Source organism: Melanerpes formicivorus, unplaced genomic scaffold, assembly GCF_026170545.1.
Source record: "Melanerpes formicivorus ecotype bairdi unplaced genomic scaffold, bMelFor1.0.p_v2 SCAF_35, whole genome shotgun sequence".
Taxonomy (NCBI): domain Eukaryota; kingdom Metazoa; phylum Chordata; class Aves; order Piciformes; family Picidae; genus Melanerpes; species Melanerpes formicivorus.
Window position 1 is genome coordinate 7,194,004 of NW_027142387.1, and position 23,091 is coordinate 7,217,094.

The 23,091-nt window shown below is 44.5% G+C and overlaps 1 protein-coding gene across 1 annotated transcript in view; it reads left to right on the forward strand.

Annotated features, from left to right (window-relative positions):
- Nucleotides 1–10,920, forward strand: part of ASB4 (ankyrin repeat and SOCS box containing 4) — a 59,218-nt gene extending 48,298 nt beyond the window's left edge. Inside the window, exons 5-7 of the mRNA XM_068157050.1 lie at nt 1,954–2,070; nt 9,615–9,666; nt 10,363–10,920. Of these exons, the coding sequence (XP_068013151.1) occupies nt 1,954–2,070; nt 9,615–9,635 (138 nt within the window). The 3' untranslated portion in view covers nt 9,636–9,666; nt 10,363–10,920. The remainder of the gene's footprint in view (nt 1–1,953; nt 2,071–9,614; nt 9,667–10,362) is intronic.
- Nucleotides 10,921–23,091: the final 12,171 nt, after the last annotated feature.

Below are 23,091 nucleotides of genomic sequence, written 5' to 3' on the forward strand. Positions count from 1 at the left end.
TAGAATAAGTCTTGGTTGAGTTTCTTCAGAATACATGCGATGACAACCGGTGAGGTTGCTGCTCTTAAATAGAATAAGGCTTGGTTGAGTTTCTTTACCCTTTTCCTCAATGTGGACCCAAAAGGGGATCTGTCATCCCTAAACCATCTACCAGTTTGTACAAAGTTTGTAAGACGTTGATTATCTAACCAGATTTGGTTGAAATGGTTAGGAGGGATGGTTTGGCAAGCAGATGAAGAGACAACATGATTGAAGGTTTTTTCCTTGGGAAACCAGCATAACATTTTCTGCTAGGGACAAAAGCAACTTGTAATTTTGTCAGGAAGGCTAAATGATGACCCAGGAGGAGCAGTAGGGCAGGGTGGAATTAATGGTGGCACTAGGAAGTACTGAATGTGAGCGGAAGGAATAGTCTGATGACTGAAGGGCATGAGCTGGGCTGGCAGCACTTGGTAACGTTTCCAGCAGCGCCATGGCAAAGCACTCACCCTCTGCTTCCAGACAGGTCTGCATTTGTGCAGTTGATTATATCCTTTAATCTACTAACACATTTGTGTTCAAAATATTTATGCAGCCCTTTCCATGGGAAAAAAAATAGAATTACAAACAAGGGTCATACCTCCTCCTTCTCATCTTTCTGTCACCCGAAGCTGCAGCCATGGGAGCTGTCAAGCTGCTGTGGGCTCCCAGTGCACCCAAAATAGGCAAAGTAGGTGAAAGGTTGTGGAGCAGCTCACAAACAAGCTGGCATGCCCATCCCTGCCACTAATTCAGTGGGGGAAAGGTCCTGCAGCTGCTCTGGCACTTTCACAGTCTTGCTCTGCCTGTTCATAGTTTGCAAAATTCTAGAGTAGAGTAGCTGGTTGTAGGGCTGGAGCTGTGGCCAGCCAGCAGCTGTTTGGAGCTGTAAACAGCAGGATGCACATAGCAACCCAGAAGTCCTCATCAGCAGACACCCTGTTTCCTCATTCCCTGCCTCTGTTACCCATGTCACTGGAGCATGATGAATCCAGGAGGCTGCTCACAACTGAGGAGAATAGAATGGAATGGAATGGAATGGAATGGAATGGAATGGAATGGAATGGAATGGAATAGAATAGAATAGAATAGAATAGAATAGAATAGAATAGAATAGAATAGAACAGGATAGAATAGAATAGACCAGGTTGGAAGAGACCTTCAAGATCATCGTGTCCGACCTATCAACCAATCCAACCCACCTGAACAACTAACCCATGGCACCAAGCACCCCATCAAGTCTCCTCCTGAACACCTCCAATGACGGTGACTCCACCACCTCCCCAGGCAGCCCATTTCAATGGGCAGTCACTCTCTCTGTATAGAACTTCTTATAACATCCAGCCTAAACCTCCCCTGGCACAGCCTGTGACTGTGTCCTCTTGTTCTGGTGTTGGTTGCCTGGGAGAAGAGACCAACCTCTGCCTGTCTACAACCTCCCTTAAAGTAGTTGCAGAGAGCAATAAGGTCTCCCCTGAGCCTCCTCTTCTCCAGGCTAAGCAACCCCAGCTCCCTCAGTCTCTCCTCATAGGGCTTGTGTTCCAAGCCCCTCACCAACTTCGTTGCCCTTCTCTGGACTCATTCCAGCAAGTCAACATCCTTCCTAAACTGAGGGGTCCAGAACTGGACACAGTACTCGAGGTGTGGCCTAACTAGTGCAGTGTACAGGGGCACAATGACCTCCCTGCTCCTGCTGGCCACACTGTTCCTGATGCAGGCCAGAATGCCATTGGTCCTCCTGGCTGCCTGGGCACACTGCAGGCTCATGTTCAGCCTACCATCAACCAGCACCCCCAGGTCCCTCTCTGCCTGGCTGCTCTCCAGCCACTCTGACCCCAGCCTGTAGCACTGCATGGGGTTGTTGTGGCCGATGTGCAGAACCTGGCACTTGGATGTGTTAAATCTCATGCCCTTGGATTCTGCCCATCTGTCCAGCCTGTCAAGGTCTCTCTGCAGAGCCTCTCTACCCTCCAGCAGATGAACTCCTGTCCCCAGCTTGGTGTCATCAGCAAATTTACTGATGATGGACTCACCATGGCAGGGAAGATAGAGGTGAGTACTCTGTGTGGGCTGGCACTGATCTGAAGGTGGGGGCTGGTCTCTTCTCCCAGGTAACCAGCAGCAGAACAAGAGGACACAGTCTCAAGATGTGCCAGGGGAGGTTTAGGCTGGAGTTAGGAAGAAGTTCTTCATAGAAAGAGAGATTGGCCATTGGAATGGGCTGCCCAGGGAGGTGGTGGAGTCACCATCACTGGAGGTGTTTAGGAAGAGACTAGATGAGGTGCTTGGTGCCATGGTTTAGTTGAGTAGATGGCGTTGGGTGATAGGTTGGATTTGATGATCTCAAAGGTCTCTTCTAACCTGATTCTATTCTATTCTATTCTATTCTATTCTATTCTATTCTATTCTATTCTATTCTATTCTATTCTATTCTATTCTATTCCATTCCATTCCATTCCATTCCATTCCATTCCATTCCATTCCATAAGTCTATAGCTAGAAAAAAAAAGTCCTTCTCCAGCCTCAGCTGGCTACATAACAACTCTTGTGGAAGAGAATGTGGCATCCTCTATGGCAGCTGCTGATGCAGAGGGGGAAAAGGGAGGAAAGGTCTCATCAGGACAAGCACCATTCTGGGTCATGGCTGTCTTTGCTGTGAGCAGCCCGGCTCTGGAGAAGAGCACCTGGGAAAAGGTGAACAATCTATGAAAATTGAGAAGAAAAGTGAATGTTACTAAGACTATACACCCTTTAAGGCCTAGATATGCTTCAACACAATCAGAAAACAATTATCTTTTTTCTGTAGAGTTATGGGAAGGGAGTTAGTGGAACAAGGTGGATCAATGTAAAAGTTTTGGGTTAGACATTTTAAGAAATGCAAAACCTTAAGAAGAAGGAACTCTAGCTTCCCCTGTAACCCATACACTAATTATAGGCTTTAAATTCATACACATACTGCTTTTCTTATTAACTGTGGACCACTCTGGGTGATGGGGAGGTGTCTTTGCTAAATTCTTTTATATCAGCTGCCCTTGATACTGTTGACTGTAGCAGGACACCTGGTGAAGTGGGTGTGATGGCTTGAATTTCTGCTCAGAACAACAGCCTTGAGTTATTTTGTCAGAGGCTGATATCAGAAAGCATTTTGTTTTCCCAGTTTCATCAGATCTGGGGAGGTTTAGGTTGGATATTATAAGAAAATTCTTGACTGAAAGGGTTCTCAAACCATGGAACAGGCTCCCCGGGGAGCCTGTTTGCAGGCCTTGGTTTCATAAAGCCACCTTTGAAAGAAAATAAATCAGCATAGTAACAATAGGATACAGTCTGTGAAATAGAGATGAAAAATATCTTTACCTCTTGTGAAACCAACTGAATTATGAATTGAGATGAAAAAAAATATTAACCACATAGTTTTTCACTGCACAAAAATAGATTCATTGAAATATGCAAGATCTCCCTTTACACCTGATAGGAAACATTGCAATTGCCTCTTACACACTCACACAACTACTGTGAAGTGTGAATTGTCAAGTCTTCCATTTCTTGGCTTCTGGTCATTACTAATGCATATTTAAACAGGGTTGAATATCTGGGGATTTCTTCATTGCCAGAAAGAAATATGAGCTTGTTCTCTGATTCATCCAGTTCTCCAATTCACCCAGTGCTGAAGAAATGTTAGGAAATTCTAATATTCAGATCAAGCAATAAAGGTGGTCTAAACCACCAGAAGATATTCTAGACAACTTGGTAACCACCACAGGACACCTTGCTGGCTTAGAGCAAATGCTGAGAGGGAGGGCAGTGATTTCCCCTGGAGCTGTGTTTTCCCCTCTGCTTTCCATTCCAGAGATGCTAAGAGGAAGCCTGAATACCTCTTCCTTATTTGCAGCTCCCTATATGCTGAAGCTTAATAAACAGTGGTAAAGAAGTTATAGAATCACCCAGGTTGGAAGGGACCTACAAAGATCATCTAGTCCAAACCCCTGCAGTGAGCAGGGACATCCTCAACTAGATCAGGTTGCTCAGAGCCCTGTCGAGCCTCACCTTGAGTATCTCCAGGGCTAAGGCCTCAACCATCTCCCTGGGCAACCCGTTCCAATGCTCAACCACCCTCATTGTAAAGAACTTTTTCCTAACATCCAACCTAAATCTCCTCTGCTCTCTTTCCAAATCATTGCCCCTCATCCTGTCGCTGAAGGCCTTTGCAAACAGTCCCTCTGCAGCCTTCTTGTCGTTCCCTTCAGGTACTGGCAGGCTGCTATTAGGTGTCCCCAGAGCCTTCTCTTCTCCAGGCTGAACAACCCCAGCTCCCTCAGCCTGTCCTTGTAGCAGAGGTGCTCCAGCCCCCTGATCATTTTTGTGGACCTGTTCTGGACCTGCTCCATCAGGTCCATGTCCTTCCTGTGTTGACAGCTTCAGAGCTGGATGCAGTACTGCAGGTGAGGATTCACCAGAGCAGAGTGGCAGAATCACCTCTCTCGAGGTGAACAAACCTGGAGTTCAGAAATGCATAGGTTGTTCCAGTGAGAATAAGACAGCAATTTGAGTAGAGTACTTAAATCGATAGTGCATGGATGCTGCCATGTTCACTGAAGTGAACAAGGGTATCTCTAATCACTTTTTGTGGGCTTTTGAGAGATGCTGGAGCCCCTCTGCTATGAGGACAGGCTGAGAGAGTTGGAGTTGCTCATCCTGCAGAAGCAGAGGCCTTAGAGCAACCTTCCAGTGTTTGAAATGGCCACCAGGAGAGCTGAAGAGAGACTTTTTACCAAGGCATGGAGTAACAGGATGAAGGCTAATTACTCCAAAATGGAAGAAAATAGATTTCAATGAGTCATTAGGAAGCAATTCTGGCCTATGAGGGTGGTGAGGCACTGGGACAGGTTGCCCGGAGAAGTTGTGGAGGCTCCAAGCCTGGAAGTATTCAAAGGCAGGTTGGCTGGGGCCTTGAGCAAGCTGGTCTAGTAGGAGGTGTCCTTGCCCATGGCAGGGGGATTTGAACTAGATGATGTTTTGTCATTTGAGCTGTCATACAGCATGCACATCAAGTGATGTGTATGCAAATGTCCTCATATATGTGGAAAGACAGAGTCTTTACATTGTAAACATTTCAATTAAGAAGTCAAATCAACATGAGGAATCCTAGCTGGGATGGAATTTTTAATGAAAACTAGCCTTTTTAAAGGCTTGGTTAAAATCTGAGCTTCTGTGAAAGTGAATAAAGACATTTCTATAACATTTCCCATTAAAGATGTTAGAGTCAAACCATCATTAAATTTCTGGCTTTTCTTGTGAAGCACAGTAAATGGATATGGGATCTGCCCTTTCCATCAGGAAGACTCAAAGGAGTGGTGGGCTACATTTTGAAAAGCACTTGGTAGTTTTGCGTGTGCAGTTCTGGCTCCTTAATAAAGGCCACAGTTCTGAGGGACTTCAGTCAGAGAGGTAAACCCATAACACCTTGAAAAATGAGGTGCTAGGTCTGACCAACATCCTGAATTTAACTGTACTATTGAAAATGGGGGATAAAATTCTAACCCGAGTCACTCAAAGTGACAACTTACCGCTCTTCTTTTTGACTCCCAACATTTTCTCTTTCAAGTAAAAAAGGATGTGTGTGCCCTGTTTAACCATTCCTGGGGAAATGTATCTCAAATTGTACTCTTTGAAACATCCAGATAATTCTAGCCCTTTTACAGCCAGTTCAGGTTTCAAATCTTGTGCCAAATGCTTGAAAACCTTGGAGCAGGGAAGACCTAGAGGGAACACATAAAATTATATAGGAAAGGCACCAATTCACTCTTGCTGAGCAGTAATTTGGTTTGGTTTAGTAAACTGTGAAGTGGCTCAGTGAAATGATGAACTTTAAGGAAACTGTAAAGAGTGTGATTATTGACATCTGCTGCAGGTGACCTTTATGTGCTGAAAAGATCATGAGGTAGACAAGACAAAAAAATTACAACCTCCTTTTCTTCTTCTCTCTAATGGTCTGAAATTGAAAAATTGGATCTATTGAACCCCAGTTAAAGTTAGGACAGCCAAATAAAACAAGGCTGCAACTTGCAGTTTCCCAAGTGTGTTATTTATATAGCTTAGAGACTAAATGCTCCTGCTTGAGGGAGTCTTAATTCACCGCCTTCATCTGACCATAAATCCCTTCAGGTTGTTTCCATCCTTTCATTACCTCTTCTATTAACTTTCCCCTCTCTGGTCAAGAAACACCTTCCAACTTTTCAAGGGGCCAGCTAAAAGTATAGATGCAGATCATCCAAAGCTTTTTGTCTGGCTTCTTTTCTCAGTGCTGTGACAAGGACACTATCTGCACTGCTTCTGGGTATCTTTCTGGCTGCTCTGTTTGCTGTTTGTGCTAAGGTAATCTAAACTCCCATCAGTGTTATCCAGTTTATACTGGTATTGATCAGCTTGCAGGATATGATCCATGCCTTACCATCCTAGTAACATTGATATATACCAGGTTACATTTCAAATGCATGAGCTATGCAGGTGACCTTTTAACTTTCCCCAGGAGCCTTTCTCACAGTGGTTACAGAGTCAGCATGTTTATTACCATCATTCTGTGGGTGGCATTTTATGTATCACTCAGCATTTTGATAAGGGATCAAAAAAGCAGTAGCATGTCATTGGGTATATCCCATGACACAGATGCTACCAGGGTGTGCCAGATGCTAGGCAATGCTGAAGGAGGTCCAGGCCAGAGCCAGAAAAGCATTGCTCTCCTTTATGTAAATAGCCTCTGACAACTCCCCCATAATAACACCAGCTGAATGACTTTTTCCACAGCTGCCTTTGGAAAGGGACCCTGTCTGGTCCTGCCCTAGTCTCCTCTTTCCATTTTAATAAGCATGTTTTCCAGAAGAACACTGAGAAATGTGCCTGCTGTTGGATGTACACTATTGTCTTATTCTTCCAATTTATTTTTTTTCCATTAGGAATGTTATTTTTTAATATTTTGGTTTTTATTGTTTTTGATGCTTACAGCATGGTCAAAAGGATGCATTTCCCAGTTCTGGTTGAAGCATGTGTACTATCTGATCCCAGCTCCTGCGCTACCTGGCCTATGAGAAAGTTTTTCTGCTTGAAGAGCAAATTTGTTCTGTGTAATGACTGGGAAACCAAGCTGCCACTGGCAGCATTCAACCCAGGCTTTGAGAAGCTTTTTAAAGTGTTTGGGGACCTGACAGCTGAGTGTCTGAAAATAGGCTGAGAGGTTGTTTATAGGAAAGGACAGGCGTGGTGTGCTCACTAACTGCTGCATTGCTGAAGAACTTGCTGTAATGTTCTGTACTCAGAACTTAAGATAACAGCAAAGTTCACCTAGGAGTGGATGAGTTTCAGTGGGATGGCAGGAAATCCTCTTGCAGCTGCAACTATTAGTATGCATAGGTACTGCAATGTAAGATATTAGAGTGGTTCACTGGGATGTGCTTGAAATAATGGCTAAATTCCCAGCAAGGTGGAAGCTGCAGATGTATTATTTCCAGTTACTGGATAGTATGTGAATGACTGTGGATAAAATCCTAATCTGCTTCATTCACTTAAATGTTTCCAGTATTTTCAGTCTTCAGTAGGAAATGGACCAAACCTCTGTAGGATAGGAGAGGGCAAAATGCCCACTGAGAATAAAAAGTCAGGCTTAGGCTTTAGGTTTTAATTTTTTCTATGAGTTTCAAAGATTTTCAGAAGAGTGGTTTTGGAATCTGGTTTGCCCCTTGCCCAGCTTCCAACATAGAGTGGGTTTGGTTGGAAATGATATCTAAAATCATTGAGTCCATTACACACAAATTCAATCAGTTGAAAATTTTTGCTCTTATGACTGCCTAACTTGAGGAAAGCAGTTACTTTGATCACCTTTATAGCAAGGAAAAGTAAAACAGCATTCATATTCTTGTTTTGAAGTTGTTTTCTGTGCATGCTTTCTTCTTCCTAGATAAAAGAAGCAATAATTTGGATTTTTTTAATGCCTTGACTCTGACATGCCTGCCATTGCTAATGGACTGGCAGGTGAAAGAAACAAAATATCTGAACTGAGAGAGGCCAGCAGGGAGATCTGGTGCCAGGAACCAGGGGAAAGGAGAGGAGGATGAACTGATGATTCCCTGCTGTGAGCACCAGCACCCGAGTGCACTCTCAGATCAGCAGGGAAGCAAGTGACATCCAACTCTGGAACTGCTGATGACACAGCCATGTTACCTGTCTTTCTGCAGGTGACCTGTGCTAAGTATTAAGAAAACATTAGGAAGGTGGAATTCTGTAACAATGAGTGTTGCTTCATGCAGGATCTCAGTGAAGAAAGCCTCTTTCTTATTTTCAATCAGCTGTTGGGCCATGAGCCACCACATTCTTGTTAGATAGCTCTTGTGAGCTTCCCAGACTAGACATGCACGACATGTCAGACAGTTTACTAAGCCATCCTTGTTGTGCCCATGCAGTATTGACTCCAAGGAAAGATATCTCATACTGTGGTCCTATCAAGGCCTATTACTATTTTTTACCTGAAGGGTTATTTAAAATTTGTATTTAGGGAAAGAAACCTGTTGTAGTTTTTACCACCTATATAATTTAGAGTTCAGGTGAGAGTTGGTTTCTCTACAGGACAATGATTTATGATTGATTTCAGTGAAAACTCATGCCACAAAGTATGTTGTAGGCAATGGTTTGGATTCAGAATAGGACTATGAATAGCAGCTAGAATAGAATAGAATAGAATAGAATAGAATAGAATAGAATAGAATAGAATAGTGGACTAGAGTAGAATAGAACAGAGGAGAGGAGATTGGAAAAATACCTTTAAGATCATCAGGTTCAACCATTCTGGAATACATCTGGTTTACATCTGTTATATGACATAAACCCAAAGCTACTAGGTCACATAAATAGAAATTATTATCACAAGGAAGGTAGGAAAGATGGATAAACATAGCTCAGACAAATTAATTTGTCAGAAGCATGGCAATTGCAGGTGTTGACTCTTTAGAAAGAGCCTATTTATGAGGACTAAGCCTGGCATTCCTATTTTACTGTTGGAGACAGTTAAATGTCACCTTGCAATGAACATGATGAAAAGGGACATAGTATTTAATGTTCCACGGTCCTCTCCCTCTCCTTGCACCTGAGTTCATTGAAGACACGTTGTTTTCCTCAGCTGCTAAGTGTCAACGTTTCCACAACGCTCACATCTTTTCCCACCTTGGAAAGAAGCAGTTCCTGATTCATCTGTGTTTGTCTGAGAGCTTGGTGTGCCTCCATGTGACCAAGTATCCACATGCAGCATGATTTGTGTGTTGGCTCTGAGCAGAGATGCTAAGGGAAAACATGATATAGGTCTACAGAAATAGATCAGGTACTTAGGATTCAAAACACATTGTTGTTAGATTTAACTTAGGTGTCTGGTCAAGCTTATACATCTTTTCTCTTTTAACATATACAAATTCTGTAATACTCTTTTGGAAAATACTACAGAGTTGAAAATGAAAAGATTCTTCTTCTGAAATTATTCCAGACATTCAAGTTTTCCATTTAGAATTTCCAAAGCTGTGCCAATTTGCACTAACTGGAATTCTGTACTTTTCTTTCAGTCAATACCAGCTAAGAAATGAATGGGAAATAGTATTGCCACTAAATCCCCAGGTATGCTCCTTATACAAAAATGGAAGGAAACGTTTTTAGAGCTGGCAAACACCTTATGTAAGCCCAGGTTTCTAGGAGAGCAACTCAAACCATCTTAAACAGACAACAGAAAGTTGACTTTCTGGGGTGCATTAAGAAAGGACCAGGCCTGACACTGACCCTTGAGGTATGATGCTAGTTCCTGGTGTCTCACGAGACTTTGTGCTACAGCTCACTGCTCTCTGGGCCCAGTGTTCATTATACCTCACTGGTTGCTCATCTAATCCATACTTCATTGGCTTCTCTATGAGGCTCTTCTAAGAGACAGTGCTGAAAGCCTTGCTGAAGTCCAGGTAGCCAATATCTACTGCTGTCCCCTTGTCTTTTTGCTTTGCTTTTTTCTCTTTGTAATTCCTTACCAGAGTGGCAGAGTTTAAGTGCACCACTACTACAAAGTTTAAACAACAAAATAAAAAATGACCTTGTCAAACACAGGGTCAGTTCCACTACACTTTTAAAACCTTTCAGTGCAAGAGAGAAGAAAATACTAGCAATAAATTCATGAGTAGGAGTTACCTGCCAGCTTCTTGTCTTGATCATGAGAATTCTTGTCTTGCCACCTAGTGGCAATATGTCACTGCATTGCAGTAATTAAGTCTATTCATGCTATTAGCTTTATCAGGAGTCTCACATTTTATAATGTGTTTTATTGTTCAGAATATCAACAATCAGTCAATGTCTGGAGTCTTAATGAGAATTCTGTCTCATGAGAAGCTTGAAGAAACAGGAGGCTCAAGAAGACTGGAGAACTGTATTTTACTAGTGGTGTATCAAACACATCGAAACACCAATATGTGAACCAAGGCAAAATACAGAGGCAAGGAAACAAAAGCAGTGGTTTTGTAATGAGTCATTTAGGGCTGTTCTTATTCTTTCCTAAGCTGACATAAAACTTGGTGCTTAAAGAAGAATTTAAATGGAAAAAAAGAATGAAAATTGGATGGTGGCTGTTTCAGTCACTCTCTTATGTCTGTGCTCTGCCCTGGAATGTAGCCATGCCCTCTCATCACCCTATCTTCCTGAAAAGTGTGGTGGTGAATGATAATGATGTGTAGTTAATTAATTTAATGGTTGGACTTGATGATCTTGAAGGTTACCAGAGCAGAGCAGAGCAGAAGGGAAAAATTACCTCGCTCAACCTGCTGCTTTTGATGTAGCTCAGGACACAGCTGCCTTTTGGGCTACAAGCACACATTGACCTTCTCATCAACCAGCGCACCCAAGGTCCCTCTGGATGGACATCCCTTCCCTCCCGCATGTCAACTACACCACACAGCTTGGTGTCATCAGCAAGATATTATAACCAAGCCTTTATTAAAAACTAGAATGTTAGCTGCCTTCTTTAGGGTAGATATAATAGAAGGACGTATATAGGATGAACCAGTGACAAGCAGAGTATCTGGCCATGCCCCCCATATATTTATATTTACTGGAAGGAATGGTAGGTGTATTGTCTAGACACATACACAGAGCTGTTTTTATTTTCATCACAGTCATGGTGAGAAACCCATGCTGAGGTAGGGATAGATTCATCTTCCTAGTGTGGAGTGTGGCACATAAGTAATGGTTCCTCTTGCACAGTTTGACATTTTCCACAGATATTTACTTTTCTATTTTCTCTGTGTCTCCTTTACAGTAATACCACAAGGGTTTGGGTTTTTTTTCAGAGGTGGGTGGGAAGGGAATATGCCTTTATAAATCCCTCAACTCTAATGAGTGCTTACAAACATGCAACTCCTTTGTCATAATAATACAGTGTAAAAACAGCAATGCCCTCCTAGGTCGTCATATGATCTGGTTTGTCATGGTTATTTTTCCCCTGTGGAACCCTGGAACAGGACTTCTTGGATGTGTAACAGACTGGGGGAGAGTTACAGCACCTTTGGAAACTTACTATTCCAAAGCTACTTACAATGCTTTCAACATCATTCCATGTTAGCATCATTTGGCCTTAGCATGGTTGTATTAATAGGACACTGCTAACAGCATGAATACAGACTGGGCAAGGAATGGCTTGAGAGTGATTTTGAAGAGAAGGACTTGTGTGTGTCAGCTGGTGAAGAACTCAACAAGAACTGGCAGTGGTCACTGGCAGCTCAGAAGGCAGCTGTGTGCTGGGCTGCATCAAAACCAGTGAGAGTAGCAGGACCAGGGAGGTGATTCTCCCCCTCTGCTGTGAGCTGGTGAGACCCCACCTGGATTACTGCATCCAGTTCTGGTGCTCCCAACACCAAAAGGACATCAAACTGTTGGAGCAGGTCCAGAGGAGGCTATGAAGATGATCAGAGGGCTGGAGCACTTCTGCTATGGGGACAGGCTGAGAGTTGGTGCTGTTCAGTCTGGAGAAGAGAAGGCTCCAGGGAACCCTTAGAGCAACCTTCTAGTACCTGAAGGAGGCCTGCAAGAAAGATGGGGAGGGACTTTTTCCAAGGGCCAAAAGGGAATGGACTGAAGCTGGAAGAGGGGAGATTTAGACTGGAGACTGGGAAGAAATTCTTTCCAGTGAGGGTGGTGAGACACTGGAACAGGTGGCCCAGGGAAGTTGTGGATGCTCCCTCCCTGGAGGCTGGATGAGTCCTTGAGCAAGCTGGTCTAGTGGAAGGTATCCCTGCCCATGGCAGAGGGGCTGGAACTAGATGATCTTTAAGGTCCCTTCCAACCCTAATCATTCTAAGATTCTATGATTCTAATAAAAGATGCTGCTGGTGAGTGTGGCTTTACATCTGTACTGTACTGCAAAGCCTGACAGTTAATTTTCAAAACCTAATTCTTGCTAATGAGTTACTACTCCTGGATGCTTTGGGAGAGGCACTAACAATCTGTGCCAGACCTGCCAGCTGTGCTGCTGGGTGGCTGTGAGATCCGGGAAGCACACACGCTCTGCCGGCAGCTGACAAGCAGTTGTGTACAAGAAGGTGTTGGAGAAAACACTGCACAGCAGGTGCAGCCTGAGGAAGAAAAGGCAACATCAGCCACTGACACAGGAATGGGAAGGGTTGCTGAGATGTGAACTGGTGGCACATCATGGCTGTCCTGTGAAATACAGAGTCCCAAGGCTGCAGCAAAACCTCCATTCCTCCACACAGGAGCAGGCTGTGAGAACTGTCCTTGCTCTTCCCCAAAGTATGAGACCCCTGTGTAACACCAGGGCCCACCATTGCTTGGGCAATGATTGTGCTGTGACCGCTATGATTCACAGAGAACTATGTCTGGGGCTACCACCTCAGCCTCTGCAGCTCCTGACAGACCCTTCCTCCTCAAAAGTCTTACAGGTAAGTTCCTAGAAAACAAGGGAGGTGCAGGGATCCCTTCAGACCCCACTCACTCCTTTGTACTATTGTTCTTGGACCTTTCCCTGTATCTTCCCAAGCTGCTTGTTCTGACCCTGTCCAGACAAAGTTCATTCCAGGCATTAACTCTCCCTAATCCCCATTTACTCTAATTGGCACTGGCTTTAGATCCATCTTGTGTACAATTCCTTAAACAAGCCTTCTGCCTGCAGCTCTTCTGTGATTTCCACCAATCTCTAGGCCAAGCAAAACAGGATGGAATTTTTTACAAGTGGACAAGGTTCTTTCTTGCCCCTGGTGCCTCATTCTAGAGATGCCTTTTTATTGCAGACATGGCTCTGTCATGCTTGGATAGAGCAGGTGGGCAGACCTTGAGGATGGCACTGGGCATGAAATGTCTACATCATGGGGGATAGATTAGAGATGTGTCAGCTGTATATATGTGGGAGTGAAACAGGCATCCCTCAAAGCAAAGGTGTTGGAACTGAACTGCCTCCCAAGCATAGGCATCTCAATGCAGGAGATAGGTGTGTTCAAAAATGGTGGGGAAGTAGTTGAGATGAATCATTGTCATGCACCACTGTGTCTAAACTGGCACTAGATGCCTGCCTATTTTCAGACCCAAGTCATAATCTCTACGTCCTGTGAGTTAAGGGATTCCAAATTACCTTACCTTCTTATGCCATAGCCATGCAGCTCTTTCTTCAGGCAAGAATTGAGGACAGAGCAGTCCTGTTCGTTCTGGCTACAGCCTCCCGACTCTGTCCTGAAATGCATAAGTGATTTGATCTTCCAAAAGCCTGGCTGTGGAGGCCACTTGTCTGCTCAATTTTAATGCACATTGTCTTGGTGGAACAGTCTGTGCTGCCATGTCTTGTCCCTCAGGCTTCCTTACTAAGATGGTTGCTGTGTCTGAAAGCTCATTGCATTCAGGAGTAATTTTCCCCAACTCCCCCACCATTTATTTTTAGATTTCAATGGGAAAAAACATACCCAGCTACGACTCCAGGCACTGACAGCTATTTGGGATGAGAAGTAACGATGAAATAATCATGCTTACACCCTGCAACATTAAATTCCCTTAACCAAGCAGCAATTGAAAGCTGTTTTATCAGTTATCCCCTTTTAAGAAGATTAAACTGTTTTATTTCTCTGCTGCTGCTTTCATCTTCCCTCTGTGAGAGTCATCTAGGCCTCCAGGCAAGCATAGCTGCTTATCCTCATCTGGAGACTTTGAGTCAGGAAAAATGAGGGAGAGAGTGAAAAATACAGGCTTATTTGTCCGCAAGCAATGGGTACGGATGAGAAGAGCATGGCTGAAGAATGGAAGCCATGGCCAGGGCTAGATATCTCAGGCCCCAGGTAAGTGGTTTTCTAAGATCACAACACAAACAGCTAGGCCACTGCTTGGAAACTTCTGTTGTGCACTGGTACAGTGACAGCCACTTCTGAGGAGATCCAGATCACTATACTATAATTAGCGCCTATTACTGTTGTCTCTGTCAGTGGGTCATTAAGGCCACAATTTCCTATTAATTTACACCAATTAGTCCCTCTAGTTCATGCCTAAAGCCTAATGGGGAGACCAGCGAAGATGACTATCTTGAGCAGAACTAAGCCTGAAAAATAAGGGACATTTCAAATAGATATTTTTAGAGAGAGAGCTTTCTTCTATGATCTTTCCGTAATGCATTTCTGCTTTCAACTGGATGAAGTTTGCCTTAAGATTCAGCTTATTGTCAAAACTAGCACACAGCTGCTTTCATACATTTTAATACATCTTCATGATGTATTAAATTCATGGATCACCTTGTAGGTACTGCAGATTTTAACTTTGGTAAAGCCAAGCTTCAAGTTGATCTCTGGGAGGTTTCAGGAATGCTCTAAGGAAATGTTGCATCCTTTGATGCCTGAAAAATGCAAATTGGTGTTGTTTTCTCTCCAATATGAAGGATTTGATTTCAGACTAAAGGTGGTGTGGGAAAATAAGACAGTGTTTTATCAAAAGGACTTCATAATTGTAAAGATCTCTGTATTCTGTCAATAATTCTGTAAACTCGGACATTTTTTTTGCTTCCTTCAATGAATCACAGAATCCCAGAATGGTAGGGGTTGGAAGTGACCTCAAAATATCAGGTCCAACACTCCTACCAGAGCAGGATCACCTATTGCAGGTGACATAGGAACACATCCATGTGGGTTTTGAATGTCTCCAGAGAAGGAGTTTGTAAGTCATTAGGAACTCAAAACAGAGCTGAATGGAGGCATCTCTTTAGCTTGGGTTCCAAGAGAGTATTTCAGGCTCTGTTCCCTAAACTGTTCATCCAGTTCTTACCCAGATCCATTTCTCTTCCAGGCCTGAAGTCCTCTACAGGCCACAGAGTCTATGCAACCGTTTGCTAAGAAACATGGTTTAGCATCAGACTTGGTAGAGTTAGATTATGTTTGGACTTTATGATCTTATAGGTCTTTTCCAACCAAAACAATTGTGTGATTCATTGAAGCTCAGCGAACTGTCTTCCAGAACCTTCCATTTCCTTCCCAAGGTGTCTGCTTTGCTGCTGTGTTTCCAAGCCCTTCCCAGAACACTGAACCTTATCAAATAAAAGGAACCAGTGCCATTATGTGTCAAGCACCTGCTATTTACAGAGGCAGGAACAACATTTCCAGAGGCTTTCTTTCTTGCATGTTGTTTCCATATCTCAGTTACAAACCAGAAGCTTGAGTAATGGTGTGTTTTAACAGAGTCTCAAATGTCAAATCATGGACTCACAGAATCATTTTGGTTATAAAAGACCTTTAAGACCATTCAGCCTAACCATACTCTAACTCTACCAAGGCTGGGGCTAAACCATGTCCCTCAGCACCACATCTCTGCCTCTTGGAAACATCTCCAGGCGAGGGGATTCAGCCACCTCCCTGGGCAGCCTGTGCCAGACTTGTAGAACCCTTTCAGTCAAAAAATTTCTGTAAATGCTGTTCTGTTTGAGCAGGGGCTTTTTCCTTTCTTGCAAGTATCAGTGTGTTCTTCTGCCCCCCTTAATCTCCTTTTCTGCTGCCTGAATAGCAGCAAAAATAAAATACACCACTGCAGCCTTGCTGCTCCTTCCCTGCCCACTCTGGGCATTGTGTGAGCGGGCTGAATAGCAAATCCTGAAATCCAGTACCTTGTGTCTTCTAAGTTCTTCAGTTACCTACCCATGGCCCCACAGAATTTTATTGAAACTAGTATTTCTGACCTTCTCACTAATCCCTTTGTTGCCAATGTTTAGGAAAAGTGAGCAAAAGGAGGCATAGAAAAGGGCCTGTCACTGCAATAATTGTTTCTAAGAGCACACAGATGCAATATCTTTGAAGAGCACCCCCAGTCCAGAACAATGTGGAACTCAACCATCTGCCACAGACCTTCTTTATCTTCTCCTTCTATACCACATCTCTTAGTTGTGACTTTTCCTTCTGAGAAATAAATGGTCCATTTTAAGATACATGCTTTTTAAGCTTTGAAGATGTGTTTCTGCAAAGATCTTGGAGCTGGGCAGAGGGGTTATTGTGACTGTGTATTAGATACATGCACACTCATTATTCATGTGATTTATATTCTTGCACCTCTTGTGGACATTCAGGCTCGCAGAAATTTCTTCTTGATGGTCTACTTGGACAACTGCTTTAAGTTAACAGTAAACAAAGCTCTCCCTTTGTTTCTTAACTTTTCATCTTCTTCCAATACTACCTGACTAGTTCTCTTCTGAAGAAAAGATTCCTAAAGCCACGTGCAGTAGTGCCCTGTAGTGACTTCACTGCCCTAACAACAAACCTGACATCAGAAGTGATATTCCACACTTTTTAAAAGCCTCTTCTAATTTATTTTTTCATTCTCTCTCTTTTGATTTGTTTTTTTTTAAACCCTTGCCTTTGAAAAGCTGGAAGGTGTTTTGTCACTGCTTCTGTTATTTGCAGAGCCCAGGTGAAGCCTGTCATACAAAATGTCTAAAACAGTGCTGCCATTTCTATTAAGCCTTAGGAATGGCTGCTTTGAAATTAATTTTTAATCTTCCAGTGGCACAAACTTCCAAGAGGGTTTGCTTGTTGGTTACTGCTCTTTGTGGAGTAGGAGTTGCTGCTGCCTAAGGCAGGGAAATGCAATGCACTACTAATTATTTCTCTCATGTGGCATCATAAATGATCATAGGTTTGTCAGAGCAACTTATGTCAGCCTTCATTAATAAGTTCCATGTGAACAACTCTATATAAAGTAACTTCAAAAAGGAATTACATCAAATTGTTTTCCTCTGAACTTTTTCAGTCTAGTAATAAACCACATATTGCACTTGTTTATGTCCACAGAAACCAATACATTTTCACACAGAATAATTTTGCTTGGAAAAGATATTTCAGATTATTGAGTCCAACCATCCTCTAACTCTGCCAGGCTGGGGCTAAACCATGTCCCTCAACACCACATCTCTGTCTCTATGAAACACCTCCAGGATTGGGGATTCAACCACTTGCTTGGGCAGCCTGTTCCAGGCTTTGAGAATCCTTTCAATAAAGAAGTTTCTTCTAATCTCCAATCTGAACTTCCCCTGGTGCAGCTTGTATCTATAAGGTAGAAGAGGGAGGACAGACAACCAATGAATTTTTTAACCACACAATTCATGGACTGTGATGAGCCCCAAACTTGCCCTTCATCTTTGATTTCTCTGTACATGACAGCATGGGTGCTATGTGTCCAGGTACAACTGACCTCTGCTGGAGAGAAGGCATCTTGTCAGAGGTGTGGAACTGCTGACCTGATAATTTGATGCTACAACACAAAGTGAGAACTTTAACATTTTGAAAATAGTCTTAACCCTGCCCCACTGCACATCCACCTGCTAATTAAGACAAAACATCATCAGATAATGCCCCCTGCCAGAACAGAGCAAGTTGGATAATAGCATGGATTTGTGTTTAATGGGAAAATGTAAACTCAGTGCAGATGCTGGGTGTGCTGAAAGGACTGGATGGTTTCTGTGATGTGCTGTTCAAAAGCCATTATTAATCATAATGAATTTTTTTTTCTGTAAAAAATGAATATAATCCTGTCTTGCTGCACTCTCAATATTTTATCTCTGTCTCCTATAATTAGTGATAACATAATTTGTGCCCTTAGAACAAGAAATCCACAGAAAAAGTGAGAACTTGTGTTGTGGAGGATCAGAGAAGACAATGGTGAGGATGAGGTCAGAGAAAACAGCATCACTTGTAGGGAAGTGAGTTATTCCTTCAGAGAACTGCTTAATTGGGTTGCTTGTGTGTTTGTCTTGTATTCCCAAAGTTTGTCTGTCTGTTCTGTTAAGAATACAGAGCAAGGCAGGCTCCTCAGTACGATGGTAGTGGGATTCTGGAATAGGCTGCCCAGGGATGTTGTGGGTGCCTTCTCCCTGGGGGTGTCCAAGGCTAGGCTGGATAAGGCCTTGAGCGGCTGAGCCTAGTTGTGTCCCTGCCCATGGCAGGGCAGTCGGGGTCCCTTCCAACCTAAGCCGTTCTACAGTTCTGTGATTTATGACCTAGATCAGTGTGCCTGATATGAAATGTGATGGCATGATCCAGTCTATGATGCCGTGTTGCATGTATACGTTCTGCAATTGCAGCGCAGCGAGGCAGGACCCAGGCACCCACCGTGCAGAACGGCACGTCCCCGACCTACCCCCACCCCCCCGAGCCATCTTTGCTCTCCTGAGAGGCTGGTGCGGCATGGGTGGAGACTGCTGCAGCGGCGATGCTCTCACCAGGGGGAGGGAGGTGCTGAGCCACGTGGGCTCGTTCCTGAAGTGTTCTCCAGTTGGTCAGTGGCCAGGGATAGGGACGGTGGCAATTCACCTCAAAGCTGTCTTCAGAAGATCTGTGTCGACCCAGTCTGAGATTGAATTTAAGCAGGCAGGTGTCCAGGCAACCGGCTGCAGAGACTGCTGGAGCCTGGCATCTGAAATGGAGGGCAATGGAGATAACACCTGCATTAGGTGTGAGCAGCTCGATTATCTGCTTAATCTAGTGGCTGAATTGAAGGAAGAAGTTGATAGACTTAGGACTGTAAGGGAATGTGAAAGGGAGTTGTATTTGAGGAACCAGGCTCTGCAAACTCCCCTAGCAGAGGGAGGTGACCCAAGATGCAGCAGGAAACGGATGCAGGTCCCTGTTAGGAGAGGCAAAGTAAAACCTTCACAGCTGCCCTCACCTTCCCAGCTGCCCTTGCAAAACAAGTATGGGGTGCTGGAAGCTGAGGATGAGGTGAATGGGAAGACAGAAGACACACCATCTGAGGTGTTGCCTGAAGCGAACTAGCCTGCCCCCTGCATCAGGACTTGTTCCCTGACAAAAAAGAGGAAAAGAGGAGGATAATTGCTATTGCTGATTCCCTCCTGAGGGGAACAGAGGGCCCCATATGTATGCTGGATCCTTCCCACAGGGAAGTCTGCTGCCTCCCTGTGGCCCGGGTCAGAGATGTTACCAGAAGGCTGCCGAGTCTGGTACAGTCCTCTGATTAATATCCCTTGATAGTTATGCAGGTTGGGAGTGATGAGGTTGAAACTAGAGGTCTAAAGGCAATCAAAAAGGACTTCAAGGCTCTGAGAAAACTGGCTGAGGGGTCAGGGGCACAGGTAATCTTTTCAAAATCAATACCTTTAGTTGCAGGAAGGAATACTGAAAGGAACAGGACAGCAGGTGTCATTAACAAGTGGCTCAGACGCTGCTGCCACCAACACAATTTTGGGGTTTTCAATCTTGGGGAACTTTCTATAGCCCCAGGCCTGCTAGCAAGAGTACTGCCAGACAGGAGTCTGAGTGTGGTAAGGTGAAGTCAGGGGTGAAACCAGCAGCACAGCTGAAGTGCATGTACACTAATGCACGAAGTATGGGCAACAAACAAGAGGAGCTGGAAGTCTTGTTACAGCAGGAAAGTAATGATGTAGTTGCCATCACAGAAACGTGGTGGGACAACTCACATGAGTGGAGCACTGTAACTGATGGCTACACCCAACCAGGATAAAGAGGTTGATGAATTATTTTATAGGCAGCTACAGGCTGTCTCAAGATCACCAGACCTTGTTCTTATGGGCAACATGAACCTGCCAGATACCTGCTGGGGACTCAACACAGCAGAGGGGAGGCAGTCTAGAAGGTTCTTAGAGTGTGTAGAGGATAGCTTCTTATCACAGCTGCTGTGTGAGCCTGCCAGGGGTAAGGCTTTGCTTGACCTTCTTTTTACAAGGAGAGAAGGGCTGGTGGGAGATGTGGTGTTTGGAGGCTGTCTGGGGTCCAGTGACCGTGAAATAATTGAGTTTTCAATTTGCAGTCAAGCTAAGAGGGGCAGCAACAAAACCTCCACTCTGGGCGTCCGGAGGGTGGACTTCAGGTTACTTAAGGAACTAACTCAGAAGGTACCTTGGGAAAGAGCCCTTAAGAACAAAAGGGGTCCAGGAGGTCTGGAGCTACTTCAAGAAAGACTTCTTGAAGGCGCAGGAACAGGCTGTGCCAGTGTGCTGGAAGATGAGCTGCCGGGGCAGACGGCCAGCCTGGATGGGCAGTGAACTTCTGGGTGAATTAAGGGAAAAAAAGAGGTGTACCATCATTGGAAGGAAGGTGAGGTAACCCATGAAATGTTTAAGGATGCTGCTGGGTCATGAAGGAAAAAAAATAGAGAGGCAAAAGCCCATTTAGAGCTTAAACTGGCTGTGAAGGACAACAAAAAATCCTTCTACAAATATACTAATGGCAAGAGGAGAGGCAAGGACAATCTCCACTCCTTAGTGGACATGGAGGGGAATATTGAAGCTAAAGATGAGGAAAAGGCAGAGGTATTTAACACCTTCTTTTCCTCAATTTTTAATAGCAGGATAGGTTGTCTTCCAGACAACTGGCCTTCTGAGCTGGCAGATGGAGTCAGGGAGCAGTATAGTTTCCCTGTGATCCAGAAGGAAGTAGTTAGAGACCTGCTCCGCTGCTTGGATCGCCATGGGACCGGATGGGATCCATCCTAGGGTGCCGAGAGAGCTGGCAGATGAGCTGGCCAAGCCACTCTCTATAATTTTTCAACAGTCCTGGCTCACTGGAGAGGTCCCAGGTGACTGGAAGCTGGCCAATGTGATGGCCATGGAAGGAGGAACCAGGGCCTGTCAGCCTGACCTCAGTGCCAGGCAAGATTATGGAACAGTTCATCCTGAGTGCAATCACACAGCACCTACAGGATGGCCAAGGGATCAGGCCCAGCCAGCATGGATTTAGGAAGGACAGGTCCTGCCTGACCAACCTGATCTCCTTCTATGATGGTGACTACCTGGTGTATGTGGGGAAGGCTGTGGATGTAGTCTACCTGGACTTCAGCAAGGTCTTTGATACCGTCCCCCATAGCAAACTCCTGGCCAAGCTGTCAGCCCATGGCTTGGACCACAACACTCTGTGCTGGGTTAGGAACTGGCTGGAGGGCTGAGCCCAGAGAGTGGTGGTGAATGGTGCCACACCCAGGTGGCAGCCAGTCACTAGTGGTGTCCCCCAGGGATCAGTGTTGGGCCCCATCCTGTTCAATATCTTTATTGATGATCTGGATGAGGGGATTGAGTCCATCATCAGTAAGTTTGCAGCTGACAACAAGCTGGGAGCAAGAGTTGATCTGTTGGGGGGTAGGAGGACACTGCAGAGGGACCTTGACAGGCTGGACAGATGGGCAGAGTCCAAGGGCATGAGATTTAACACATCTAAGTGCTGGGTTCTACACATTGGCCACAACAACCCCAGGCTGGGGTCAGAGTGGCTGGAGAGCAGCCAGGCAGAAAGAAACCTGGGGGTACTGGTTGATAGTAGGCTGAACATGAGCCACCAGTGTGCCCAGGCGGCCAAGAAGGCCAATGGCATCCTGACCTGTATTAGGAATAGTGTGTCCAGCAGGAGCAGGGAAGTCATTCTTCCCCTGTACTCAGCACTGGTGAGTGTGTCCAGTTCTGGGCCCCTCAGTTTAGGAAAGATGTTGGTTGCTGGAACGTGTCCAGAGAAGGGCAACAAAGCTGGGGAGGGGTTTGGAGCACAAGCCCTATGAGGAGATGCTGAGGGAGCTGGGGTTGCTTAGCCTGGAGAGGAGGAGGCTCAGGGGAGACCTTATTGCTATCTACAACTACCTGAAGGGAGGTTGTATCCAGGTGGGAGTTGGTCTCTTCTCCCAGGCAACCAGCATTAGAACAAGAGGACACAGTCTCAAGCTGCACCAGGGGAGGTTTAGGCTGGATGCTAGGAATAAGTTCTTCACAGAAAGAGTGATTGACCATTGGAATGGGCTGCCCAGGGGGGTGATGGAGTCACCATCATTGGAGGTGTTTAAGAAGAGACTGGATGTGGCACGTGGTTTAGTTGATTAGATAGTGTTGGGTGATAGGTTGGACTTGATGATCTCAAAGGTCTTTTCCAACCTGATCTATTCTATTCTATTCTATTCTATTCTATTCTATTCTATTCTATTCTATTCTATTCTATTCTATTCTATTCTATTCTATTCTATTCTATTCTATTCTATTCTATCCTATCATGGCTCTGTGTATGTGGCAGTACATTAGCAACAGCAGAACCTCATTGAGCACCACAGAGAACTAGCCTGATCTGTCGATTCAGGAATACTAAATGACCCCAAGGCCTCTTGGGTCAGGAACAATTTAGAGGAATCTGCTGAGTTTGCAGAGAATTTGCAAATGATGCACAATCCAAAGAAACCTAAACAAACTCGCTGGGATTTATGCTGAAGCTGAGACCAAGGCAAACATTTCCAAAAAGCAAACAGCAATTTTTGAAACTGAATTCTGAGTGTCTGATTAGGAAAAAGTCTTGGTTTAATAAGGAGCTTTAATAAGGACAAGCTATTATTTCATCATGGTGACCTCACTTTCAATGGATGCCCTTGGTCCTGTTCAGAGCTATTTGTCTCCTGGCCAGGTGCAAGTCCATCTGGGTCTGGCAGGAATTGAAGGTGATGTGAATCATAGAACAGAACCATAATATCATTTGGGTTGGAAAAGACCTTTCAGATCATCCAGTCCGATGATTACCTGACTCTGCCAAGTCTAGTGCTAAA